At 43.9% G+C, this 24,467-nt stretch overlaps 1 protein-coding gene across 2 annotated transcripts; it reads right to left on the bottom strand.

Annotated features, from left to right (window-relative positions):
* Positions 1-248: 248 nt before the first annotated feature.
* rab7a (RAB7a, member RAS oncogene family) lies at positions 249-24,056 on the bottom strand. Of its 2 annotated transcripts, none has more exons than XM_078414261.1 (6): positions 23,857-24,056; positions 15,344-15,405; positions 5,540-5,666; positions 4,690-4,908; positions 3,535-3,663; positions 249-1,252 (listed from the first exon to the last, which is right to left on the bottom strand). In XM_078414261.1, the coding sequence occupies exons 2-6, from the start codon at positions 15,394-15,396 to the stop codon at positions 1,157-1,159; spliced, it is 624 nt and encodes a 207-aa protein (XP_078270387.1). In that variant the 5' UTR covers positions 15,397-15,405; positions 23,857-24,056; the 3' UTR covers positions 249-1,156. The 2 variants fall into 2 exon arrangements, with proteins under 2 accessions (XP_078270387.1, XP_078270388.1); XM_078414262.1 differs by having other exon boundaries at positions 23,936-24,045.
* Between the last annotated feature and the right edge of the window lie 411 nt (positions 24,057-24,467).

Below are 24,467 nucleotides of genomic sequence, written 5' to 3'. Positions count from 1 at the left end.
ACCCCTCAGATTTCTATTGAATATTTTCCTCTTCACCTTGAAGGTTTGTCCTCTGGTCTTCAATTCCCCTAGTCTGGGCAAGAGATTCAGTGCATCTGCTCAATTTATTCCTCTCACTCAGTAGCACAATGAGAAGCCTAGGTTTGTTCATAGTTCACAACTGGGGGATGAATTAACCACCTTCATAACCTACCAGGACACAGTGGGAACATTTTAATCAGCCAGAAGGAAGGAACCACACAACAAAAATCACTCCTGCTCTATTTATTGGCAATATCCTCATGATTACAGAAATGTTGTCCCATGTAGTAGAATATGAACCGTAGGAAAAAGTATTTGTAAGCTAGGAAGCAAGACTAGTAACTTTGGCAAGTTGTCACCAGTACCAGACATGCTGTTCAGAAGTAATGCTACTATTCCCATTCATGGGTGGCTTGTAGGTTAAGCAAATGGACCGCTAACTTAATACTGATCTTCTGCATACAGTACATCAAGCATGTTTAAATCAACTTAAGAACAAGCAGAAAACAAAATGCAGAGATTAAGCAGTTTGATCAACTGTGGTTACAGAATATTGAACCAAAGTTATTCATTGTTTAGGTTTAACTGCCAATAAAAATCTGGATAGGTGTTCAGGCATTTAACATTACACTCCCCATGAGATCAAAGAATGATTAACAGGTATTAAAGTGGGCTCACTAAGCTGACAGGCATCACGCAAGGCAAGTCGGGGAGCAGGTAAGGAATGGGTTTCAGGTCATCTCCAAGAAGCATGTTCAAAATGGGCTTCAGAGGATTGGAGGGGGGGGGGGGGGGGGGGGGGGGGAGGAGGGAGAAAGAAAAAAAAAAGAGAGAGAGAGAGAAAGATCACTGGTCATTCCAGTTCTCATCTTCAGACAAAACAGACTTAAAAATCATTAATTCATTTTACAGTACAATTGTAAAACATGGGTCTTCAGACAATAAACTTAAGTTCAGTATACATTAGTTTTCCTTCCAATGTTACCAGTTATTATACATTAGGTCTGCTAATTAGGTGCAGCTCTTCCTTGTGCACAGAGGCAATATCCAAGGTGCATGAAGGAATCTTGGCTTGTGGTCGAAGGGGGAAGGACAGAATGAGGACTGGTGTCAAGGCCTGGATCATCCCTCCCACTCAGCAGCTGCAACTTTCCGCTGAAGTCTTTGCCCGGTCGTTCTTATCTAGTTTGATTGGCTCTGGGAATTCATTGTAGAGTTCCACTTCTGTTTCCTGGAGAGAAAGACAGTTTTATCTCTGCCCACACAAAGGAAAGGAGCTTAGAGTTTTACACAAGTGCTGTGGAGTAGTCACAGATGAACAAGCAGACTTGTGTATGGACAAGGATTCATTGACAGTACTGGAAGAGAATGAGCCGACAAAATGGAAGCATTACTTTGATAATGTTGTTCAAAAGGCTGTCAGGAATATTGGCATGACAGGGGCAGAGTTCAAAATTAACAATTCAGGACTAAGCAAATGAGCAATCCTGAGTAGACGTGAAATAGCAAAATAAACCATTAATTTGCAGACATGCTCCAATTCACAAGGACCAGTTACAAACTGCTATGCACTGAAAGATGTTCACACAGTAGGTCAAAGGTCAAATTGAATTGGTTAAAGATTAAACAATATTGGGGAAACTAGTGATCAGGGCGAGAAAATTCAGCATGACACTGGAAACACCGGCAGCAATCATGCAAGAAGGGAACATTACAGGTCAAAAGCCTTAGAACTGGGAAAGGGGGTTAGTTATGCTGCAGAAAAGAGGGATTGAGAGAAAGTGCACCTGATAGAAGGACTGGGATTACATGGGGATAAGATGATGACATTAGAACCAAGAGATCATGGAGATGCAAGGAGCAGGGAGCAAGGTTTAAATCACTAGCCTTACTCTTGGGTAAAAGGCTCTTCACATGGTGTAGGACACTATTTCTTGACCTTCAGTTCCCAGCTATTTTAAATTTAAGCCAATTGCCATTTAAACCAAAGATCAAATAAATCAAATGGGGCTGATAACTTTTCAAACAGGCCATCTACAATGGGGAAAGGACCACTTTTCCATTGATCCACCCTTGACTTTGGTTGGCATGTGGGGTAAATCATTAGTACAAGTGTTCAAAGTCAAGGAACACATTTTAAACATGAAATGCCATGGCTGCCAGACCACAGAGCAAACATTCTGGCCATGGGTGCAGGAAGGTACACAGCAGCTCTGGAAAGATCTAACAGAGTATTTAGGGTATCATGAACAAGAGGCCTTAACTTGTCACACTGTCCAGGGGTGCCTCGAGTGAGCCAGAGCAGAAAGTATATCTGGCTTCAGAGGAAGCTCAATTACAGACATTGAGAGGAGGGGTTAAAATTAATGGAATAAGTAAAATTAATGGAATAAGTAGAGCTGCTGCCTTACAGCACCAGAGACCCTGGTTTGGTCCTGACTATGGAATGTGCTAAAGAATCAATCAAGGCAGGGGAATAGTGCAACGTAACATGCAGTCATGTTTTAAAAGAACTCTGGCAAGTTACTGCAAATAAATTGCACATTTCACAAATTAACAAAGCCCATTAGATTTTAAAGCTGAACATTCAAAGATTTTCCTGTAACTCTGAAGCTTAGAGAATAGTGACAAAAGATCCCACTGCTGGAGTTTCATAGGTTAGGGTACATCAACACCAATGCCAAAAGAAAACCTAGCATTTATTCTGTGTTCACTTCAATGTCGGTAGCTGAGAGATTGGAACCACTAGCAATTTAGGCAGTTCCACCACTTAGGCAGTTTACCACCAGGGGGCACCACACGATAGCTGCCTCGCCAATGATCTGTCTTCGTCTTTTCCTTTTGTGTTTTTAGTTTTTAGTTTGTTGTAAAATGTATGTTTTAGTTTATCTTTAGTTTTGTATTATGTGGGGGAGGGTAGGGGAAACTTTTCTTATCTTTCCTCGACAGAGATGCAACTTTTTCCGTGTTGTATCTCTGTCCGCACAGCGACCTAACATCGTGGAGTTAGCGGCCTCTTGTTTCGGACTTCTGGAGCTCCAAAACAGCGGAGCCTGCGGACTTTAGCATCTCAGAGCGGGCGATCCCTTTGCCAAGGGTCGGCCTTTGGTGCTCCAACCTGCGGGAGCTTCGGACTTTAACATGGTGAAGCTCGCTGCCCCTGGTTAGGGACAGATTTTGGGAACTCCAAGTCGCAGGAGTTCGACCGCCCCGATGCGGGTGCTTAGGCCGCCCCGACGTGGGAGCTTGATCACCGGCTGCAGATGGTTCAACTCCCCCGACCGTGGGAGGAAAGGAGAAAAGATGATAAAACTTTATTGCCTTCCATCACAGTGGGGAATGTGGAGGAGCCGCTGTGGTGGATGTTTATGTCAATTTTTATGTAGTTGTGTGTCTTGTTGCATTTTTGTTATGACTATGGCAAACCAAATTCCTCGTATGTTGCAAAACATACTTGGTTAATAAATTACGATTATGATATGAACGGCAGGTGGAGTCCTGGCATGGCCTTACCTGTTTAAGTGCGTTCCGTGCAATTGTTTGAAAAGCCTGTTCCACATTTATTGCCTCCTTTGCACTGGTTTCAAAGTACGGGATATTATTTTTGCTCTGACACCATGCCTGTGCTCTTTTTGTGGTTACCTGAGGGAAGAGAATTAATAAGTAACTGCAATTCTGTTTTGATAGTGTCATTGCAGCCACATATGAACAGTTGTAGCCCTACTTTAAATAGCTTGGCCCCTCCTCAAGATGGGGATTTCCACATCAATGTTCATTCTTAATAACAGAGACATGTTCAAAGCCTTATGTCAGAGATATACAGCACAGAAACAGGCTCCTCAGCCCATCTCAATGCAGACCAAGTTGCCCAATTAAGCCACATTTGGGCCATATCCATCCAAAACTTTCCTATCCATCCATTTCCAGTGTTTTTTTAAAATGTCTTAATTGTACCCACCTTTACCACTCCGACAGCTTGTTTCATTCAACCGCCAACCTGGTGGAAAAAGTTGACTCTCAGGTCCCTTTTAAATCTTTCCTCACACCCAAAATGTGCGCCCTCCAGTTTGACTCCCTACCCAGAAAAGATTGGATATTCACCTTATTTACGCTCCTTGTCAATTTATAAACTTGTACAAGGCCATCCCGCAACCTCCTACATGACAAAATAAACAAATCCTATCCAGCCTCTCCTTGGAAGTCAAACCCTTCACACCCTGTAACATCCACTTGTCTTTTTTTTTGCACCCTTTCCAGTTTAATGACAGATATCCTTACTACAGCAGGGCTCTGCAGAATTGTATCCAGTACTCCAAATGTGACCTTACCTATATCTGGTCCAGCAACATCCAACTACTGCAGTCAGTGCTGCCAGAACCTCCTTTTTCCATTTGCCCCTTCCACCCATATCCCTCCCTCTGGGTTTACATTTCACTTTTCCTCATTTGACATCCCTTGGCCTCTATCTTATCCCTAACCTTTGTCACCATCTCCACTCATCTGCCAATCAGCCCCCTTCACCTTCATCCTCCTGTCACTTGCCAAATTTTGCTCCACCCCAACCTCATCCAGCTTTCCCCTCTAGTTTGAATGATCTTAACCCAAAACATCTGTATTTTCTTCCACTGACCCACCATAACATGCTCCCCAAGCATGCACTGCACTTACCTGTCTGTTTTCCAGGTCTATCTTGTTGCCAAGGACCACAAATGGAAAGTTCTCTGGATCTCGTGGGCTAGCCTGAATGAGAAATTCATCTCTCCAGCTATCAAGGGTTTTAAACGTGTTGGGCGCTGTTACATCAAAGACCAGCACACAGCAGTCAGCTCCTCTGTAGAACGCCACACCCAATGACTGAAAACGTTCTTGTCCTGCAGTATCCCAGATCTGACGGGAACAAGTTTCAAATATCTCATTACAATCTTTGGATCTTTAGTCAGCAAGGCTAAAAAAAACACCATGTCATTTGAGAAATCAAAATACAACATTTGATGTTAACAATTTAATTAAGGAATTACATTTGATCTGCTAAGATTTAAAATTTAAATTGCTCAAATATAAAAGCTTACTTTGAGAAATCTGCTTTTATACAATGCTCAGTGTTACTCGGGGTAACACAGTTTGCTGTGAAAACACCTGGGAACCTGTTAGTGTCTATATTTTTAAAAATGCTTGAAAAGAGGACCAGATTCTATATAGCAAAATGTCCATTAAACCAGCACATGGCCACCCTTCCATGTTTGATGGAAGCTATTTGTAGGCGAAACCACAGTGAAAAATTTCCTCTTGCTGCAGACAGCTGCAGCTCATGATAGAAAACAGGAAGTAGAAACTGACTTCCGGATAACATTGGGGCTTCTGGGAGTTAAGGAACTTGCAGCAAAGATCAGCTCAAGCAGTTACACACTGAATTAGAAATTATAAACCTGATAAGAGTTTGAAGCCAAGAGTTTTGATCCCAACTCCCCAACCCACAGAAAACCAATGAAATTTTAGCTGAGACTGAAACCTATATTACCTGCATTGTCACCAATCGATCGTCCACCATCACCTCCTTTGTTAGAAAGTCTGCCCCTATTGTTGCCTTGTATTGGTTACTGAACTTTTTGTTTACATACTGGTTCATCAGTGAGGTCTTTCCTACCCTGAAAAGCAAGATTTGATAATTAAGGTATATTACAATTATAGAAAATACACTAGTAAACCACAGGATTCCAAGTGGTGTCTACATACAGTTCATGCATAGTCATCTTTCACCTCAGTCTATGGCGAGATGTTTATACAGTAGGCCAATGGGTCCAAAGGAGAGGGCGAGGGTCAGTTTTAAAATCAAGCTCAAAACCAAATATTTTTAAAAGACATGGATATGGGACAAAGTCTGGTACAGAGATCACACAGGAGTTTGATTACTGAGGAGATCATATTGTTTATTAAGTCCACACCAATGCCAAAAACAAGCTCAAAATTCCAACTTGGTCAACAGACATTGGGCTGAGGGACCCGTTTCCACACTGTATAGTTTGGATTCCTTGCCCACCTGGGCTTAATATGCAACTTGATTCACCAACCGATCTTTTTACCACATCTATGCAAAGGGATAATTTTTACAGTGGTCAATTAATTTATCAGCACATGTACTGGAAAGCCGAGCACACCTGGAATGTACAAACTACATAGACAAAGGTTGAGATGTAAAGCTGATCTCCGGAGCTTCACGGTAACTCACCAACCACTTCACCACCTTGCTGCCCAGTGAGCTAGACAAGTGGAATAGGTTTAAACGGTCCTGATGAAATCAGCCAAAGGAGATAAGTTCATGCTTGGGTGAAGTCAGATGGTCTGATAAAATCCTCAGGTGAACACATCTATTGAGCTGCTGGTGGTTAGTTAAAAGATCTAACAAAGGATGCCCTTCTCTAACATTTATAATAGCATGTCAAATTCCATCTTTTGTGATCAAACGTACCCAAGCAGAGGCCCAAGGCGAATCATGCTCCAATCTATCGGACTCTATAATGGATTTCAATTATAGCGGGCAGATAATCGGGCCTCTATAATGGATTTCAATTATAGCGGGCAGATCTCGGCTTGCATCACCTTCCCAGTCTCTTACAGCCCCAACTGCCCACATGCCGATTGATGAGGATATCCATTGCAGTTCATTTGTAGGCCCTGCCAAAAGCGCTTTCTTCAGACCGTCACCAATTACAGGATACGGTTGGTCTCTGTGGGGATCCCTCCCCCTCACCAGCTACTGTTGGCGTCTGTCCACTCCCCCCTCCACCACCACCTCCCACTGCTTTGTCCACTCCGCCGCCTCCAAATCACCAACATCTTGTTGAGTACGTCGGTAACTCTGGGGGAGGAGAGGAAGCAAAAGGTCGACAAGGTGCACCAACGAGCCCTTCTTCACTAGCTGCCCGCACCATCCGGTTGATGCAGCTTTTGTTACGACTCACGGTGTAGCCCCAACTGGACATGCTCAGTCACTGTGGGGCTCCCTCCCCTTAGCAGAGGCCACTTCCTGTTGTCTATAGCTTTGTCCAATCTGCCTCTTACCCCATCAAATGCCCCACCTTGGAAGATATCTTGAAAAACCACCCCACATTGGAAGATATCTGTGACTCTGGAGGAGATGGCGGTGGATGAGGGAGTAACGAAGTGGACAAAGTGATGGTGGAGGGGGGAAGCAGCCAAAGTAATAGCCAAGAGAAAGAAGTGGCAGCCCCACAGTAGATGTAGTGTTTGCGCCTTCAGAAATCTTTTGACAAGCCCCCACCACACATCATTAGCTTTCAGAATTAAAGTACATAGGATTGGGGCAATACAGGGAGACAAGGAATGGGAATAAACTTTTGGGGGGATGAGGGGGAAGTGATTTGTAGGGTGCTAAGCAAAGGAACAAAATGGAACAACCAAGTTTGCAGATACAACCTAGTGGGAAGGTAATGCAAGCTGCAAGGGAGAATGCAAGAGGCTGCAGTGAGATTCAGACAAGCTGGGAGAGTAGTCAAATGCAGTTTAACACTAAGTGAATACAAGATTTTTGTAGGTAGACAAAATGCTGGAGTAACTCAGTTGGTCAAGCAGCATTTCTGGGGAACATGGATAGGTGACGTTTAATATCTGGACCCTTCTTTGGTATAAACCAGCACCTGCAGTTCCTTTTTGTTACAAGATTTTAGGTCTTGAACCTGAATAATGAACTTGGAAAGTTTGATGACACTTGGGTCTTTGTAAACGAGACACTTCAACCACAGCAATAAATTAGAAGCGCAAATATTATGCTAGCCTTGGGAAGATTAGTTGTCTAATCTAATTCTATTAGAATTGCAAAGGTTTGAGATCCTTTATAGATGCACATTATAGACCCAACTGACCCAAACTCTTGCCATTCCAGGAATTGGCCAAGTAAACATAGCCCAGTCCAACGTCTTTTCCTGCTTTTACTGTTGGGCAGAAGGTATAGATGTTTGAACTCCCACACCAACAGGTTCAGGAAAAGATACATTCTCAAAAACATGTCCTTGAACTGACTTGTACATTCCTAATCCTACCTCAGCAACAAAACATATACCACCTCGTACCACCATGGTCTTTCCTTCTCCTCCTTCCCCAAGTATGCAAAAAGTCTCTCTATTGCTGGCTGGCAGAATTTATGACTCATGCAGATGCATAATGTTCTTGTGTTGTTTGAAACGGCATGCCTGTGATGCTACTGCAAGTATATATTTGTCATTATTCTTCGTAAACGATGAACTCAACTTGACAAATGCAAACAAATTAAAGCAATTAAGGCAATGAATGCTGGCATCCTCTGAATGGGACAGCCCTAAACGGAAGAAGCAGAATTCACAAAATACGTTCAGAACTAAAAATCAGCATGTTCAGAAATACAAGGATTATACCCAATTTGGAGAAGAAATCTATGCTTGGGGTGTGCACACTCAGGGCTATTGTCAAATTCATTTTTATTCTCAAATTGATACACCTGAGGATCAAAGCTTAATTGGTTAAGTCAAATTTTATAGCTGAAGTTTAAGCTAAAATAAATGGGGAACCTACACTGGTGCAGTGTTTATTTTCAAGTATTAATGATCAAAACAGACACCCATTAAAAAAGGGAGACATCCCCCTCCCCCAAAATCTAGACTTTATCAACAAACAGTAGATTAATGGATTTGATAATACTAGATTGTGCAGAAAGCTGGGGTATAATGGGGACAAGAATTAAACAGAAGTAGTAAGGCAACTGTGCAGGAAAAAAACTCAGTTTTAAATATCAACATCCTTCTCTCCCCTCCTACTCAATGATCAATGCACACAAAATCACGATCAGCTAGTCTGAGCAGAATGCAGTATCAGTTTAAGCATGAACCCCTACATACAATATGCAGCTTTCAGATATGCAATGTGGTCACCAAATTGCAGAACATAACTTTTGCAGGATCGTTGTTTTTTTAAATGGGGACGTGAAACTAGCATAACAACTTTGCCCTTGTTTGGCTTAAGCAAACGACAAAAAGCCCAAAACAATAGATATGATTGAATGGGTTCACTAAGTCACATACTATAGTCTTCAAGTGGAGGAAGTGGGTTACTAGGAACACCATTTAGTCCAATTTCAAATTCCCTGCACTTAAAGTTCAAACAACAAATTTAAGAAAATTGGACAGGAATTAAAATTTCCTTAGCACTTTACTTACCCCTGTAGCTTTCAACAACTTAAAACAAGACACTAAGCTTCTTTACTTCAGAATTGTCAGGACCACCATCCATGCAGGTGATCAAACAAATTACTTTTCACATTTTTTATTGGCACAATTTCAGTGCAGTGACTAGGACAAAGTTCCAGACAGCAGATGAAGAGGAAGCAAGATCTCACTGCCACAAAGCAGGTGGCAGCTTGTCACAAGCCATCTGTTAAATCCACAACCCCTCAAATCAAGTTGTCAGTTCAGAATTCACTTCAGTTTTAAAGTGCAATTTCCAATACTTTGAAAATGTACTGTTTCCCATTCAATTAGAAACATAGAAAATAGGTGCAGGAGGAGCCATTTGGCCCTTTGAGCCAGCACCGCAGGTGACCAAACAAATTGAAAGTTTCTTTTCCATAGAAAATGCAAAATACATTAATTGAATGCCAGCTAATTTGAATTAAATTTTATCTCAATGAAGAATGCCAGACCACATGTGGAAATAGGTATAGGACTCACCTGGAAGTGTTCCGAGACCCACTTCAGAGTATTATGTATGACATTGTAGACTGATGCCCCCACATCACAAGAAATGCCAAATTTCTGGCAAAGGACTATATGTCCCTTCATTCAAAGTTTAGGCCTCTGGCATATTGCTCAATAGCCATCCATGGATTTAAAATTTGGCAATTAACTTGAGATAATGTGGCAGCTTGCTGTGCTGATGTGAACACATTTCCGAATCATAACTGACTACTCTGCAAAAATAATCCATTGGCTGCAAGAAAGTGTTTTAGGATGTCAAGATTGTGAAAGATGCTGCAGAAACCCATGTGATTTCAGAGAAGGTGTTTGTATGATCTTTCTGCTTTAGACATGTTGCAACACAGCTGTTGTAAGAACTGCGCTGGAGTTTTGATGGCACGATACACTTGGGAAGGAGAAAATCCATCCTGCAGTGTAATTCTAGACCATTTTATAATGCACCACTTGTTTTGCTTGGTTTGAAGGCATGACGTCAGATTTGTTTATGTGCAGGCTCCAGCTGTGAGTAAGCACCAAAGTAATATACCGACATTACAATCTGCCTTTCCACACTGTGCAACTCATTTTAGTTGGTTCCTTTGCAGGGGAAAAATGAGTCAATTGCTTAGTGCTGGAACACATTTCAAAGCCTGTTATTGCATATTGTCTGGCTGCAGCCAAACAATGCTGTGGAAAAAATGAAGCAATCCAAAAAATGTAAAATGGAATCAGTCTGAAGGTGTGCTTATGAAATCCTTCACCATCGGCAAGGTGGCAGCAATCATACAAGCTAGTCACAGTCAATATATAACATTTGTAAGGAGCAGAGAGCTGTTGCCACACTTCAATGCTATTCACTTCCCACATTGGAACAGTCACTGGAGAGTTAGAAACAATTTTTTGGCCCAGCAATGCCCATAAATAGTTTCTGAACAGTTGCTTGCTGGGCCATCTTAAAGGGGTGAAGAATAGATGCTGGAATCAAGGTAGGGGGGGAGAGGGCGGGGGGGGGGGGAGAGGGCGGGCGGGGGAGAGGGCGGGCGGGGGAGAGGGCGGGCGGGGGAGAGGGCGGGCGGGGGAGAGGGCGGGCGGGGGAGAGGGCGGGCGGGGGAGAGGGCGGGCGGGGGAGAGGGCGGGCGGGGGAGAGGGCGGGCGGGGGAGAGGGCGGGCGGGGGAGAGGGCGGGCGGGGGAGAGGGCGGGCGGGGGAGAGGGCGGGCGGGGGAGAGGGCGGGCGGGGGAGAGGGCGGGCGGGGGAGGGAAAACGGGAAATTATAGATCAGTTAGTTTGACATCAGTGGTGGGGAAGATGCTGGAGTCAATTATAAAAGACGAAATTGCGGAGCGTTTGGATAGCAGTAACAGGATCGTTCCGAGTCAGCATGGATTTACGAAGGGGAAATCATACTTGACTAATCTTCTGGAATTTTTTGAGGATGTAACTAGGAAAATTGACTGGGGAGAGCCAGTGGATGTGGTGTACCTCGACTTTCAGAAAGCCTTCGACAAGGTCCCACATAGGAGATTGGTGGGCAAAATTAGAGCGCATGGTATTGGAGGTAGGGTACTGACATGGATAGAAAATTGGGTGACAGACAGAAAGCAAAGAGTGGGGATAAATGGGTCCCTTTCAGAATGGCAGGCAGTAACTAGTGGGGTACCGCAAGGCTCGGTGCTGGGACTGCAGCTATATACAATATACATCAATGACTTGGATGAAGAGATTAAAAGTACCATTAGCAAATTTGCAGATGATACAAAGCTGGGTGGCAGTGTGAACTGTGAGGAAGATGCTATGAGGTTGCAGGGTGACTTGGACAGGTTGTGTGAGTGGGCGGATGCATGGCAGATGCAGTTTAATGTGGATATGTGTGAGGTTATCCACTTTGGTGGTAAGAATAGGAAGGCAGATTATTATCTGAATGGTGCCAAGTTAGGAAAAGGGGACGTACAACGAGATCTGGGTGTCCTAGTGCATCAGTCACTGAAAGGAAGCATGCAGGGACAGCAGGCAGTGAAGAAAGCCAATGGAATGTTGGCCTTCATAACAAGAGGAGTTGAGTATAGGAGCAAAGAGGTCCTTCCGCAGTTGTACAGGGCCCTAGTGAGACCACACCTGGAGTACTGTGTGCAGTTTTGGTCTCGAAATTTGAGGAAGAATATTCTTGCTGTTGAGGGTGTGCAGCGTAGGTTTACTAGGTTAATTCCCGGAATGGCGGGACTGTCATATGTTGAAAGACTGGAGCGACTAGGCTTGTATACACTGGAATTTAGAAGGATGAGAGGGGATCTTATTGAAACATAAGATTATTAAGGGGTTGGATACATTAGAGGCAGGAAACATGTTCCCAATGTTGGGGGAGTCCCAATGTTGGTCGGAGATGAGGAAAAACATTTTCAGTCAGAGAGTTGTGAATCTGTGGATTTTTCTGCCTCAGAAGGCAGTGGAGGCCAATTCTCTGAATGCGTTCAAGAGAGAGCAAGATAGAGCTCTTAAGGATAGCGGAGTCAGGGGGTATGGGGAGAAGGCAGGAACGAGGTACTGATTGAGAATGATCAGCCATGATCACATTGAATGGCGGTGCTGGCTCGAAGGGCCGAATGGCCTACTCCTACATCTATTGTTTGGAGATCCCTGATCTATATCAATGTTTTGGATGAGAACATACCAATTTCCCTCCGGGGATGAAAATTTTTTTATCGTATCGTATGCACAGCAAGATTAGCAAGTTTGCAGATGATACAAAATTAGTTGGCTTTGCAGATGAAGTTGGTGGTGAAAAATTGCAGCAGGTTCTTGATCGATTGGCCAGGTGGTCTGAGGAATGGTTGATGGAATTTAATACAGAGAAATGAGGTGTTGAATTTTGGGAAGTCTAACATGGGCAGGACCTACACAGTGCATGGTAGGGCCCTGGGGAGTGTTGTAGAGCAAAGAGATCTAGGAGTGCTGGTGCATGGTTCTTGGAAGGTGGAGTCGCAGGTAGCTCAGGTGGTCAAAAAGGTGTTTGGCACATTGGCCTTCATAAGTCAAAGTATTGAGTATAGAAGTTGGGAGGTCATGTTGCAGTTGTATAAGACGTTGGTGAAACCGCATTTAGAATATTGTGTTTAGTTTTCGGTGCCATGTTATAGGAAAGACTAGACCAAGTGGACCCGTTGAGCCCAAACCTCTCCTGGATTGGTGCAGCACCCTCTCCTTCTCCCCCCCCCCTCCCCCCCACTCCATCCTCCCTCCTCCCCCCTCCCTAGGAGATAGATTTAAACTTTAAAATGTGAATAACTTGAAAAATATAACACCGATTTCAATGAAACCTTCCATTAGCACCAAAGGGACACCGGTGAGTAAGGTGGGCCTAAAATTGCTGTGCTATCGTGTACCATTTTGGCTGTAGTTCACGAACAAACAAGAGTTTTAGTATATAGATGTTATCAAGCTGGAAAGGGTACTGAGAAATTTTACAAGGATGTTGCCAGGGATAGAGGGTCAGAGCTACAGGGAGAGGTTTAGGCTGGGTCTCTATTCCTTGGAGTGCAGGAGGATGAGGGGTGATCTTATTGAGGTATTAAAATCATGAGGAATAGATCAGGTTGCCCAGAGTAGGTGAATAGAGGACATAGGTTTAAGGTGAAGTGGAAAAGATTTAATAAGAATCTGAGGGGCAACTTTTTCCACACAAAGGGTGTATGGGACAAGCTGCCAGAGGAGGTAGTTGAGATAGGGATTATCCCAACATTTAAGAAACAGTTAAGACAGGTACATGGATAGGACAGGTTTGGAGAGTTTAGAGGGATATGGACCCAACGGAAGCAGGTGGGACTAATGTACTGGGTCATGTTGGCCGGTGCGGGCAAGTTGGGCCGAAGGGCCTGTTTCACCACTATCACTTTCCTTTCCCCACCACTACGGCTTAAGGGGGAGGGGTGGGGAAGAGGGATAACATCCAGCTGCAAATATTCATATTCCTGATTATGTGGATCAAATACATTAGAAACTTGGATACACATGTATTTTCTTTCAGAACATATTTTATAACCACTCCAAGATTAGTACATCTTGAATCTTTAGCTTCATGCTTCCTTCCATTTAACCAGGATTAAAATCAGTTTAACTGTTCAATTCTACATTGCTGAGCTAAAAAAATATGGAATATTGATGAAAGGTTGCTAAATCCAATACTTGTAGAATTTACGTGTACTTTAATCTGCAGATCCTGGCACCAATTCTTTACCTACAAGCATAGAACTCAAGACAGTTGAAATGCTTGGGCAAGGACATTAACAAAAGCAGAACCACCACTGAAAACAGCAGGGAAACAGGACACTATTTTAAACCCCATATCTGTGGAATATCTCTGTCAATCACAATGTGTTGTTTAACACACCATTCATTCCAATGCTCAGGTGCCAATGAGACCACATCCATTAATTTAAGTAATGGATCAAAGTTTACAATTGCACTTTTAGAAGATGTTCCAGTGTTTATGGATGCAATATTGTTTTTCAGTCTCGACTTCATGAACGCTGCTAATTCTTGGTTCACGATTACGGAACATGGTCTTCAACCCAAACTTGTCTGGAGTACAGCAGCAAGGAAAATAAAATCCCAATATCTGTTTCCCATGCATGTAGTGAATCCCTTGGAGTATCCAATTTCCCCCATGGTTTTCAATTCCTTCATGGCCTTCATTTGTCCATGGTATTCATTCTGACAGGATTCACACAATTTACATCCCACATGAACTGCTTTTTTTATATACACACAATGCAAGTTATAACTTGATATTTAGTTTAAGTAAAAAGTACTATACTCCTGACATGAAAAGAGTCCGTTTCTAAAAATCACCCATCAAAATGTTCTGTAGTGTGAACCCTTAAATTGACATGGTTTTGGTGTTTAATCATTTTCTCCCTCAGAAGTACTGAGAGAACATTCCACATCTAATTTTTGGTAGCAATTTGTGAATTCCACAAGTGCTAGTTTCCATTACCTTGAACTCCATAACATGCAAGTACATTGTATTAATCTACCCTCTAGGCTCAGAATGATTCAATATATCTGCACAATCTTCAAATGCTTAATGATCTGCATATATGGAAATAAGTGATAATATCCCCCATCCATTTCATTGGTAAAGATGTAGCTTTTGTTTAAAAAGAGGTAGAGGCCCTAAGATGGATCTTTGTCATCTTCCCCAGTTAGGGATAATTTTGCCCGTTAACTTCAACCAATAACCACACAACCTGCTTTCCCCACAAGCTGAGACAGTATTCGGTCTTCTAAAAGCTCATTGGTGTCAAAACAGCCTTAATCCAAAAAGCAATCAAGGCCACTAAGTAGACCTGAGCATTTGAGCTGCCAAGCATTTGACCTGAGCAATCCCCTCAGCAACAAAAAAAAAAAAAGAAAGGCCTCAGGATGCATCAATTTGCTTTATTTCCTAAGCACTTCCTGGGACTAGATCTTTTAGAACTCTGGTCTGCACTATTTTAGCAAGACAGATGTAATGGATTCCAGGAAGGAATGACATACTAGACATTGATAAACATTAAACCTTTATTTCTATTCATGCTGGAAGAGGGACTTGAAAAAAATTCTTACCCCGAATCTCCCAAGATGATGACTTTCAGCAAAACTTTCTTTCTAGACGTCATCTTTCAAAGCTGGAAGAGAGGCAAAGAGAGTTAGTTTAGATGAAGCATTTTGTCTGGGGTCACGAGTTTAATGGATTTTTCTTCCATTTCTCCACATAGGTCGCACTTATGATCGTGACAGCGTAAACAAATTTAAAACCATCATGTACATGACATTTATCAAGTCAACATCCAGAATAAAAACCAACAAATTAGACAACAGCCTTTAGAAAGATAACCAATTAATTCTACCTGGTCAGATTTGTGCATCGCCAGCACAATATTGCGATTGACTTGATGCTCTTAAAGCACAAAATGGTTTATAATTATATTGTCATCCAGAATCATTAGCAGAGGGAGGCTAGTTGGCTTGCATTCTCTTAGGAGATAAAAAAAAATTCTAGTCTAATTTCACCAAGCACCCATCCCATTCAACTTTGGATGCCAAATGCCAAGACAAGGCCAGTTTCAGTTCTATAATTACCACCGCCCAGCCTGTCTTGTAGCCCCAACAAAACTTAGTCCTCAGTACAGCTGACTGATCAATATTATGTGATTGCAAGGTCGTAGCTCAGTTGACATTTGCAGATATCAAATGCATGCATTCTTAATCAAATCCAACATTGCATTGACAAAATTGACAGTACATTACAATTGTAAATAGCAGGAAAAAATTAGCTGCCACTCAAACCATTTTCCAAGCTATTTTATACCAAACGTTGATTTTAAATTTCTTTCCACCAAACTTCAAATTTGAAAATTAATCTGTCTGGAAGTGCACTTGTAAAATCTAACAATGAATCAGCAATTCTAGACAAGCAATTCAGAGTTCTGTGAATATTGTCCAATAAACAAGCCATCTGAAAGCTTAATTTTAGATGTGAAACTCCCATGGTATTGAATAAAGTAAATTTGGTTCCTCCGTTCATTCATGGACTGGGGCTGGGATGTGGGTGAAGATTTTGGCTTGGCGCACAGAGCAAACATTAATTCCTACTTATTCTCTCCAAAACCAATGATTCATAATTCTGCTCTATTAATTAAAAAGCTCTGATTTGCGGTGCACCGTGGAGATTGAAAAATCTGATATTTAGCTGGATTGCATCATTCAAAACAATTATTGGGCAGTTTCACCTCATGTACTTGCAAGCTTAATCAGCCACTAAAAGCTTTCCACCCATTGTGCTTATTTAGCCCACAGTAGTGCATCACCTGTCTGTCACTTCAATGCACCTTTGGAAATCCCAAACACTATTTCTGTAAACACTAGCTCTGTTAGAATACACAAGGAAGTTTTGATTGCAATGAGCCTATAGTTCAAATTAGATTTACATTATACTTTCAAATGTTAACATTAATATTAGATTTCATTACAACATTAAGTAGCAAATGGCAAATTTGGGATGTTATGAACAGAAATTAGATGGGTTGGGCACAAAACATCTAATTCCCAAGTATCACTAAGGTTTGACTAGGGGTCTATGATAGATTTATCCTAAACAGCTGATTAACAGACAATGTCATGCACTATTCTCAGAGACACAAGGCAAATATCAATCACTTATGCATGACACTTCAGTCTGCCTAGAAACCCAGCTCCTTACACAGAAAGACCAACAAAAATATTGCAAATTGACACATTAAGGGCCAGGATTACATTCTAAAGGTCACCCTGAAAGTTGTGCAACTCCTGCAAGGCTCATGAGATAAACATGTTGGAGTGATTCCTGCTATTGTACACCCAGTCACTGAAACCCGTGTACATTGAAAGAAAACTTGATAGTGTATAATGCAAATCTAAGTAAATAGAATAGAATGCACTGTGACTGGCAGCGCACTGTCCTAAAGGCAATTTTTCCTGGACATAAGGCTCCCATTGACCATTCTATCCAAAACACCTGGACAGTGTTAAGGGATCTAACAAAATGGTTTCAGAGATCATAGATTGCAGCTCCAAGACCTGGAAAATAGGACTAGACTAGGAAAATGAGATTCCACAAAATGACAGATGTTTAGATAGTGTGTACATTTCTCTCCCCCCCCCCCCCCCCCCCCCCCCCCCAACCAACCGCCACATTACTATACCAGCATAGCCTTTGGTCAATCATGGAATGTTTGAAGACGTACCTCATACCTGGCAATAAAGGAAAACTATGAGCAACATTCACTACTCCTTTACCAAAGTGCTGCCAGTGTGGTTGCCACAAAATTGGTCCAATCCAGAGCCACAATGAAGCTTTGATCACATTTAACCAGGTCAATTTTTCAAAAACATCTTAAATAATTTTACAATCGCTAAGCCTGAAAGTAGAAGAGCAGCATCAAAAACTTGATACCCAAAGTCTTGCAGAGATTGATTGGAAGATGCTGTTTACAGGTAAAGGGATGTCTGGCAAGTGGAAGGCTTTTAAAGGCAACATTGGGAGACTACATGACAATATGCTCTTTTAGAGTGCTGGGCAAGGCTGCCAGGTTGAAGGAGCCCTAGGATTACCTAGTCCGAGGGATATCAAGGCTCAAGTCAGCAAAAAAAAAGGCATGTGTCAGGTATAAGCAGCTGGGAGTGAGCAAAGACGTGAGCAAAGCTGGGAGTGAGCAAAGAGTGAGCAAAGAGCAAAGACGTACAGGTATGTAGGTTAATTGGCTGGGTAAATGTAAAAATTGTCCCTAGTGGGTGTAGGATAGTGTTAATGTACGGGGATCGCTGGGCGGCACGGACTTGGAGGGCCGAAAAGGCCTGTTTCCGGCTGTATAGATATGATATGATAAATCCCTCGGTGCACACAAGAAAAATCAGGAAGGCAAAAAGAGGATATGAGATAGTTTTCTTTGTCTTATCTGCCAGTGCCACTAGATGCATGTCATCTTTAGCCAGAGGAGAGATGCCAGACAGTCAATATGTCCTTAAAGAAGGGCCATAAAGACAAGGCAGTAAACAATGTACACCTCAGTGGTGGGCAAGCTACTGGAGGGAATTCTGAGGGACAGCATCAACTCGCATTTGGATACGCAAAGACTGATCAGGTATAGCAGCTTTGTGAATGGGAAATTGGGATTCACCAATTTGATGGGTATTTTTTTATTTGAAAAAAGGCCACCAAGTGGATTGACATACCCGTGGCAGTCAATATTGTCTATATGGTCTATGGTCCCAGGTGGTACTCTGGGCCAGAAAGGTTAGATCACATGGGACCTCGGGTGAGCTAGCCAAATGGATTCAAAATTGGCTTGGAAGGAATCAGCGGTTAGTAGCAAAGGGTTACTTTTCTGATTGGAAGCCTGTGACCAGTGTGCTGGGGATCCACTATTTGGCATTGATACGATTTGGACAGCAATGCAGTTAATATTTTAGTTTTTAGTTTAGCGATACAGCGCGGAAACAGGCCCTTCAGTCCACCGGGTCCGCGCCGACCAGCAATCCCCACACGTTAATATTATCCTACACCCACTAGGGACAATCCTTTACATTTACCAAGCCAATTAATCTACAAACCTGCACGTCTTTGGAGTGTGGGAGGAAACCGAAGATCTCAGAGAAAACCCACGCAGGTCACGGGGAGAACGTACAAACTCTGTATAGACAGCACCCATAGTCAGGATCGAACCTGGGTCACTAGCGCTGCATTCGCTGTAAGGCAGCAACTCTACCGCTGCGCCACCGTGCCGCTATATGGTTATTAAAGTTGCAGAAAATGCAACAGAGGTACAGAGGAATGTGTGAATATCCAATTTTTAAAAGGTTAAATGATTAAATGGCAGGACCCTGGAGATAATAGACAATAGGTGCAGGAGGAGGCCATTCGAGCCAGCACCGCCATTCAATGTGATCATGGCTGATCATTCTCAATCAGTACCCCGTTCCTGCCTTCTCCCCATACCCCCTGACTCCGCTATCCTTAAGAGCTCTATCTAGTTCTCTCTTGAATGCATTCAGAGAATTGGCCTCCACTGCCTTCTGAGGCAGAGAATTCCACAGACTCACAACTCTCTGACAGAAAAAGTTTTTCCTCATCTCACTTCTAAATGGCCTACCCCTTATTCTTAAACTGTGGCCCCTTGTTCTGGACTCCCCCAACATTGGGAACATGTTTCCTGCCTCTAACATGTCCAAACCCTTAATAATCTTATACGTTTCGATAAGATCTCCTCTCATCCTTCTAAATTCCAGTGTATACAAGCCTAGTCGCTCCAGTCTTTCAACATATGACAGTCCCGCCATTCCGGGAATTAACCTGGTAAACCTACGCTGCACGCCCTCAATAGCAAGAATATCCTTCCTCAAATTTGGAGACCAAAACTGCACACAGTACTCCAGGTGCGGTCTCACTAGGGCCCTGTACAACTGCAGAAGGACCTCTTTGCTCCTATACTCCTATGCTCCTATGTTGTATGGCAGAGAAGCCTCAGGGTATATTTACAATTTCCTGAAAGTAGCAACACAGGTAGATAAAGTGGAGGTGGTGTTTGGCACACTGGCTTTTGTTATGTACTTAAAGGCTACCAGGTACTTCATTAGCCTGCAGGCAGGGGGGAGACAGCAAATATAAAGAGAGGAGGGGTTCAGCAAGAGCTGGCAAGCAATAGGTGGATCAGATGGATTGGCAGCTGCAACCAGGTGAGGGAAGGGTGGAAATAGAGGCTGGCAGACAAAAGGTGAATGCAAAGGGCTGCAGATAATGGAATATGATAGGAATGTGAACAAAGAGGGAGGCAAGATGGGCAGATGGGAATAGCAGGGAGAAGGGGTGTGAGAAAGGTAGTGCTGCAGCGGCGCCCGGGGGCTAGGCCACTCCCTTGGTCATTCCACTCGGCACTCAGTGGACGGGGGGGGGGGGGGGGAGATTAGGTCACTTCCTGGGTCATTTCCCTTGGGTCAGGTGGTCTGGGGCTATAAAGGGCTTTGGGTGTTTCGACTCACGAGTTTTAGTGCGGTGTGAGTGTTCGTTGCAGAATAAAGTATTGTTACTACTTACCTGGCGTCTGGCCTGATTTCTGTGGTGACCGCGCGTGGATAATGCACAGATGGAGTGGGTAGGGGGTGGGGGCAATCAGCTGATCTGCATCTGGTCTCACCAGTGTAGGGGAGGCCACATCGTAGAAGCCACATAGACAAGTTTGAGGGAGGTGTAATGAATATCTGCTTCACCTGGAAAGGTTAAGGTCTCTGGACGGTGGCAAGGAAGGAAGTATTAGGCAGGTGTTACACCTCCTACAGTTGCAGAGGAACATACCAATGAAGTTAAGATCTGGAATTGTTTGCCAAATTAATTGTACAGTTGAAAATGGTTGGGTTACTTTCACTATTGAATCCAGAATAAGTCTCGACGTATGCTTGAACACTGATTTGTAAAGGTGTCGAAAGCACGTAGAATTAAGTATACAGGTCCACCACGGATTTTCTGGCAACTGGGGGTCCGGCACCTCCTTTAATTCGTACTAAATTATGAGTACACTTGATATTCCTCCCACCCCGGAAGTCCCCTTAAAAATGTGGAGCCTAGGCCGGGTGAAGTGGGATCTCTACCTCATTAGTATATCCACCGCCAACCGGCAGGTCGAATTTGCTGTCTGTGGCCGAGGCTCTGGAACTCCAACCCAGCTGGAGCCAGCAGATCAGTTCTCATAGCTAACTTCCACCGCCGACTTTGCAAGCCATTATCTTGGCTCCCCGACCGCCTAGACAGACTCTTCTGATACCGTTGGACTCCTCGCAGAGGCCGCAACCTCCGCTGGCCCGGCAAAATGAATAATCCAAAACGGCTCTGGAACCAGGGATGCTGGAAAATCGGTGCTGAATGTACTTCAGTTGTACTTGAGATCATTGAGGAATGATCCAATGCATTAAACTAAACATTTCCACTTATTTTCACCTGAACCAAATAATTGACGAGTGACATGGATACACCAGACGGGTCCTGAACGTAATGTTGACTGTCCATTCGCTCCACAGATGATACCAGCATCTCCAGCATTTTGTTTTTGGGCGAGGTTCCAGCAATATGCTGTTCCTAGTCTCAAAACAAATAGAGTGCTTGGATAGTTGTGGAAGTTGTGATTTTGGTCTTTAACTTTCCCCATTTTAAATAGCTAATGGAAGTCTGATATAGAGAATGCAAAACATTTTTTGTAATTTCAATGCTTGTTCTTTATCCATGCACTGATCATGACTTGCATGTGCTCTTGTATTTGTGTTTCTGAAGTGGATGATCTTGAAGTAGTTGAATGCTGGAAACACTCAGCAAGTCGGGTAGCATTTGGGGGGCAAACTTGCCAGCATCTCCTTTCTCCACACTTCTGCACATCTCAGAGAGAACAGGGGTAGAGTCCCCTTTGACTTTTCTCCCCACCATCCTTTGCGCCAGCACACCTTTCTTGATATTTCCAGCTACAATGTGATACAACCACCAGCCATACCTGCCTCATCCCCACCACTTTGCATCTCCATCTTAAATTCAACTGTGTGCAGCAAGGAATTGCAGATGCAGGTTTTAACCGAACATAGACAAAATGCTGGAGTAACTCAGGCAGCATCTCTGGAGAGAAGGAATGGGTGAGGTTTCAGGTTGAGCCCCTTCTTCAGACAGGTCTGTAACCCTTAAATTCAACTCTGCTGTGTAATTAAGAGAATTAAACCTGTGACTGCAAGGTTTATAAAACCACCCATGGAAACCACCTTGACTATCCCATTTGTAAGTATAATTGCGTACTTACAAATACAAATCCCTGTTATTCAGGGACAAGTCATGTGTTTCATCAGTTGTGAGAATCACGAGGAGCAGCCTTCCAAAGCCAAGCAGCTTCGCAAGCCTAGGAACAAAAACTACACCCAGCCTTTTCTACTGGATAGAGGCTGCAACACACATCTGACAACAAGCTATCTACCAATTGGCTCCATCAGCTGTCTATCACCCAGCATCTGTACAAAGGAAGTAAATAACCAGTCGAGAGGCAGTAGGACACAGGCAGTTGATAGTAAGAGGACAATACCAAAATAGCAAACCAGTGATAAAGAGTTAAGATGGCTGCAAAAAACTCATCTGATCAGCATTTTGACTATTTTACAATTTCTATTTGATTCTGTACAATGCAAAACCTTCCATAACAAAAGTAACAGCAAACAACTAAACACCACATGGGTGTTTTAAACACTCCTTCAAATCCAATTTTGTTTTTTAAACCAATATCAACTGATCAATATCTTATGTAGTCAGTAAGAACCAACATGGCAAGGCTTTGAGACAGTCAACAACCCTTCCCACCCATCCCTTCTCCAAAGTTAGAAGTACCCACTTACAATTTCAATCTCCTGTTGATCCACATTCCATGCCTTAAGAACTCTCGTGCTCATCTGCACATTTAAATACCACATGTTTCACTCTAGTTGGAAAAAAATCCTCCCATTCCTTCTTTAAAAAACTTTTACTCCTCAACTTATGCCAGATGACAATGGACACTGCAATGAGGACAAAGATCAGCTAATGTCTACCCTGTTAATGGCCTACTGTGAAGCAGCCAGAGGTATATTAAAAGCTACTCGAAGTCACTGCCGTTGCTCCCAAACAATTACTGGGCTGTAAACAATTTAAGATAGGGCATGGCTGATATAATGCCAATTGCTCATTCATCCTTAAGGTTGCAAGCAAACTTGTGAGAATCTTACCACATTCACATACTCAATTGATCATAGCTTCCATAGTGGGGAGACTTGACATTTAACAAGCCTTGAGAATATGGTTGCAAACACGAAGAGGCCCAGAGATGGTAACAAAAAGTGCACAATTGGACAGCACCCAGGTCAGTAACTGGAAAACAGCACCACTAACAGCTAAACCCGCAAGGCTACATCCATCCCATCTTCCGGGCATATTAAAATGAAGAGTTTTCACTGCACAATGTCAGAAGGGGGACATAAAGACATCTCAAACATCTCTGTTGTTCCACGACAGAGCTGAATCCGTGTCCACAACCGTTCATGTGAAATCTAAACACCCATTAGACATTTAAGTTTCAAAGATCTAACATCGGGAAAAAGCAGGCTGCGTATCACGCCATCGGTGATGCATTTATTTGTTGTTGCTGCATGAAATTATTGGTAAATGTCAGGGAGGGCGGGAGGCGAGCGGGCGGGCACTGGGAACCTCGTTCATAGCGGATACAGCGGGTTTGCTGTTTGCTAAACGTCGGGCCGGAGGTTCGAGCTCCTGTCAGACACTCGGGGGGGGGGGGGGGAAGAAGGGGTTGAGTTCCTACTGTCAGTCACCTGCGGCGGCCCGGGGGTCCAGCCCTATTGTTCATCACCGGGCGCGGGGGCCCGGGGGGGGGGGGGGGGGAGGCGAGGCTCGAGCGCCTCCCGCCAGTCATGAGGCCCGTGGCGAGGCGGCTCCGGAGCGCGACGGTTGGGCCGCTCCCTCCCGGGCCTCGCGGACGCTGCCTCGCCCCGGACCCTCACGGCCGCTCGGCCCGACCGCCGCGGGAACTCACCCGGCCGAGACCGTAGAGAAGGCGGGCTGAGGGTTCGTCGACAGGTACCGTCGCCGCTTGTTATCTCGCTCACTGTTACCGTCAACGTTGCCGCCGCGCTCCGACTCAACCTCCTTCGTTGGCGATAAACTGCGGCTCCGGCTCGACGCTTATCACCCAGGGCCTGCGTCACCAGCCCTGACGTCGACGTCCCCTTGCGCCTGACGTCAGACATGCAACCCCCCCCCCTCCTCACTTCCGGCTGCCGGAGGCCCCGCCGGGTCCTAGCGCCGGTCGCGTTCAAACACAAGCAAAATCCCGCAGTTGCTGTACAACCCGAGGCAAAAACAGAAACTGCTGGAAGTGGTGGGCGAGAGAAACAAGAGCCGGGTAACAGTTTTAGCCAAACACAAAGTGCTGGAGGAACTCAGCGGGTCAGCCAGCAACTGCGGAGGGAACAGACGACGACGTTTCGGGTTGGGGCCCTTCTTCAGACTCAGTGGAGTTGGGGTGAGAAAGCTGGACAAAGGCCCCACAAAGGCTGGCAAATAATAAGAATAGGCAATGTCACTGTCACCTTTTCATCTCTCGTCTTTATTTACCCATCTGCTAATCACCCCCTCACCTGTGTC

Source organism: Rhinoraja longicauda, chromosome 17 (assembly GCF_053455715.1).
Source record: "Rhinoraja longicauda isolate Sanriku21f chromosome 17, sRhiLon1.1, whole genome shotgun sequence".
Classification (NCBI taxonomy): Eukaryota; Metazoa; Chordata; class Chondrichthyes; order Rajiformes; family Arhynchobatidae; genus Rhinoraja; species Rhinoraja longicauda.
Note: the sequence above shows the minus strand (reverse complement) of the source record. Positions and strands in the feature narration are given on the sequence as shown.

Bases quoted from the DNA above. Each gene is read 5' to 3' on its own strand.
- rab7a (XM_078414261.1), bottom strand. From the start codon at position 15,396: ATGACGTCTAGAAAGAAAGTTTTGCTGAAAGTCATCATCTTGGGAGAT. The intron at 5,667-15,343 runs GTAAGAATTTTT...CTTGCTTTTCAG, and splicing joins ATCATCTTGGGAGATTCGGG to GGTAGGAAAGACCTCACTGA. The intron at 4,909-5,539 runs GTAATATAGGTT...TGTTCCCGTCAG, and splicing joins ATCGATTGGTGACAATGCAG to ATCTGGGATACTGCAGGACA.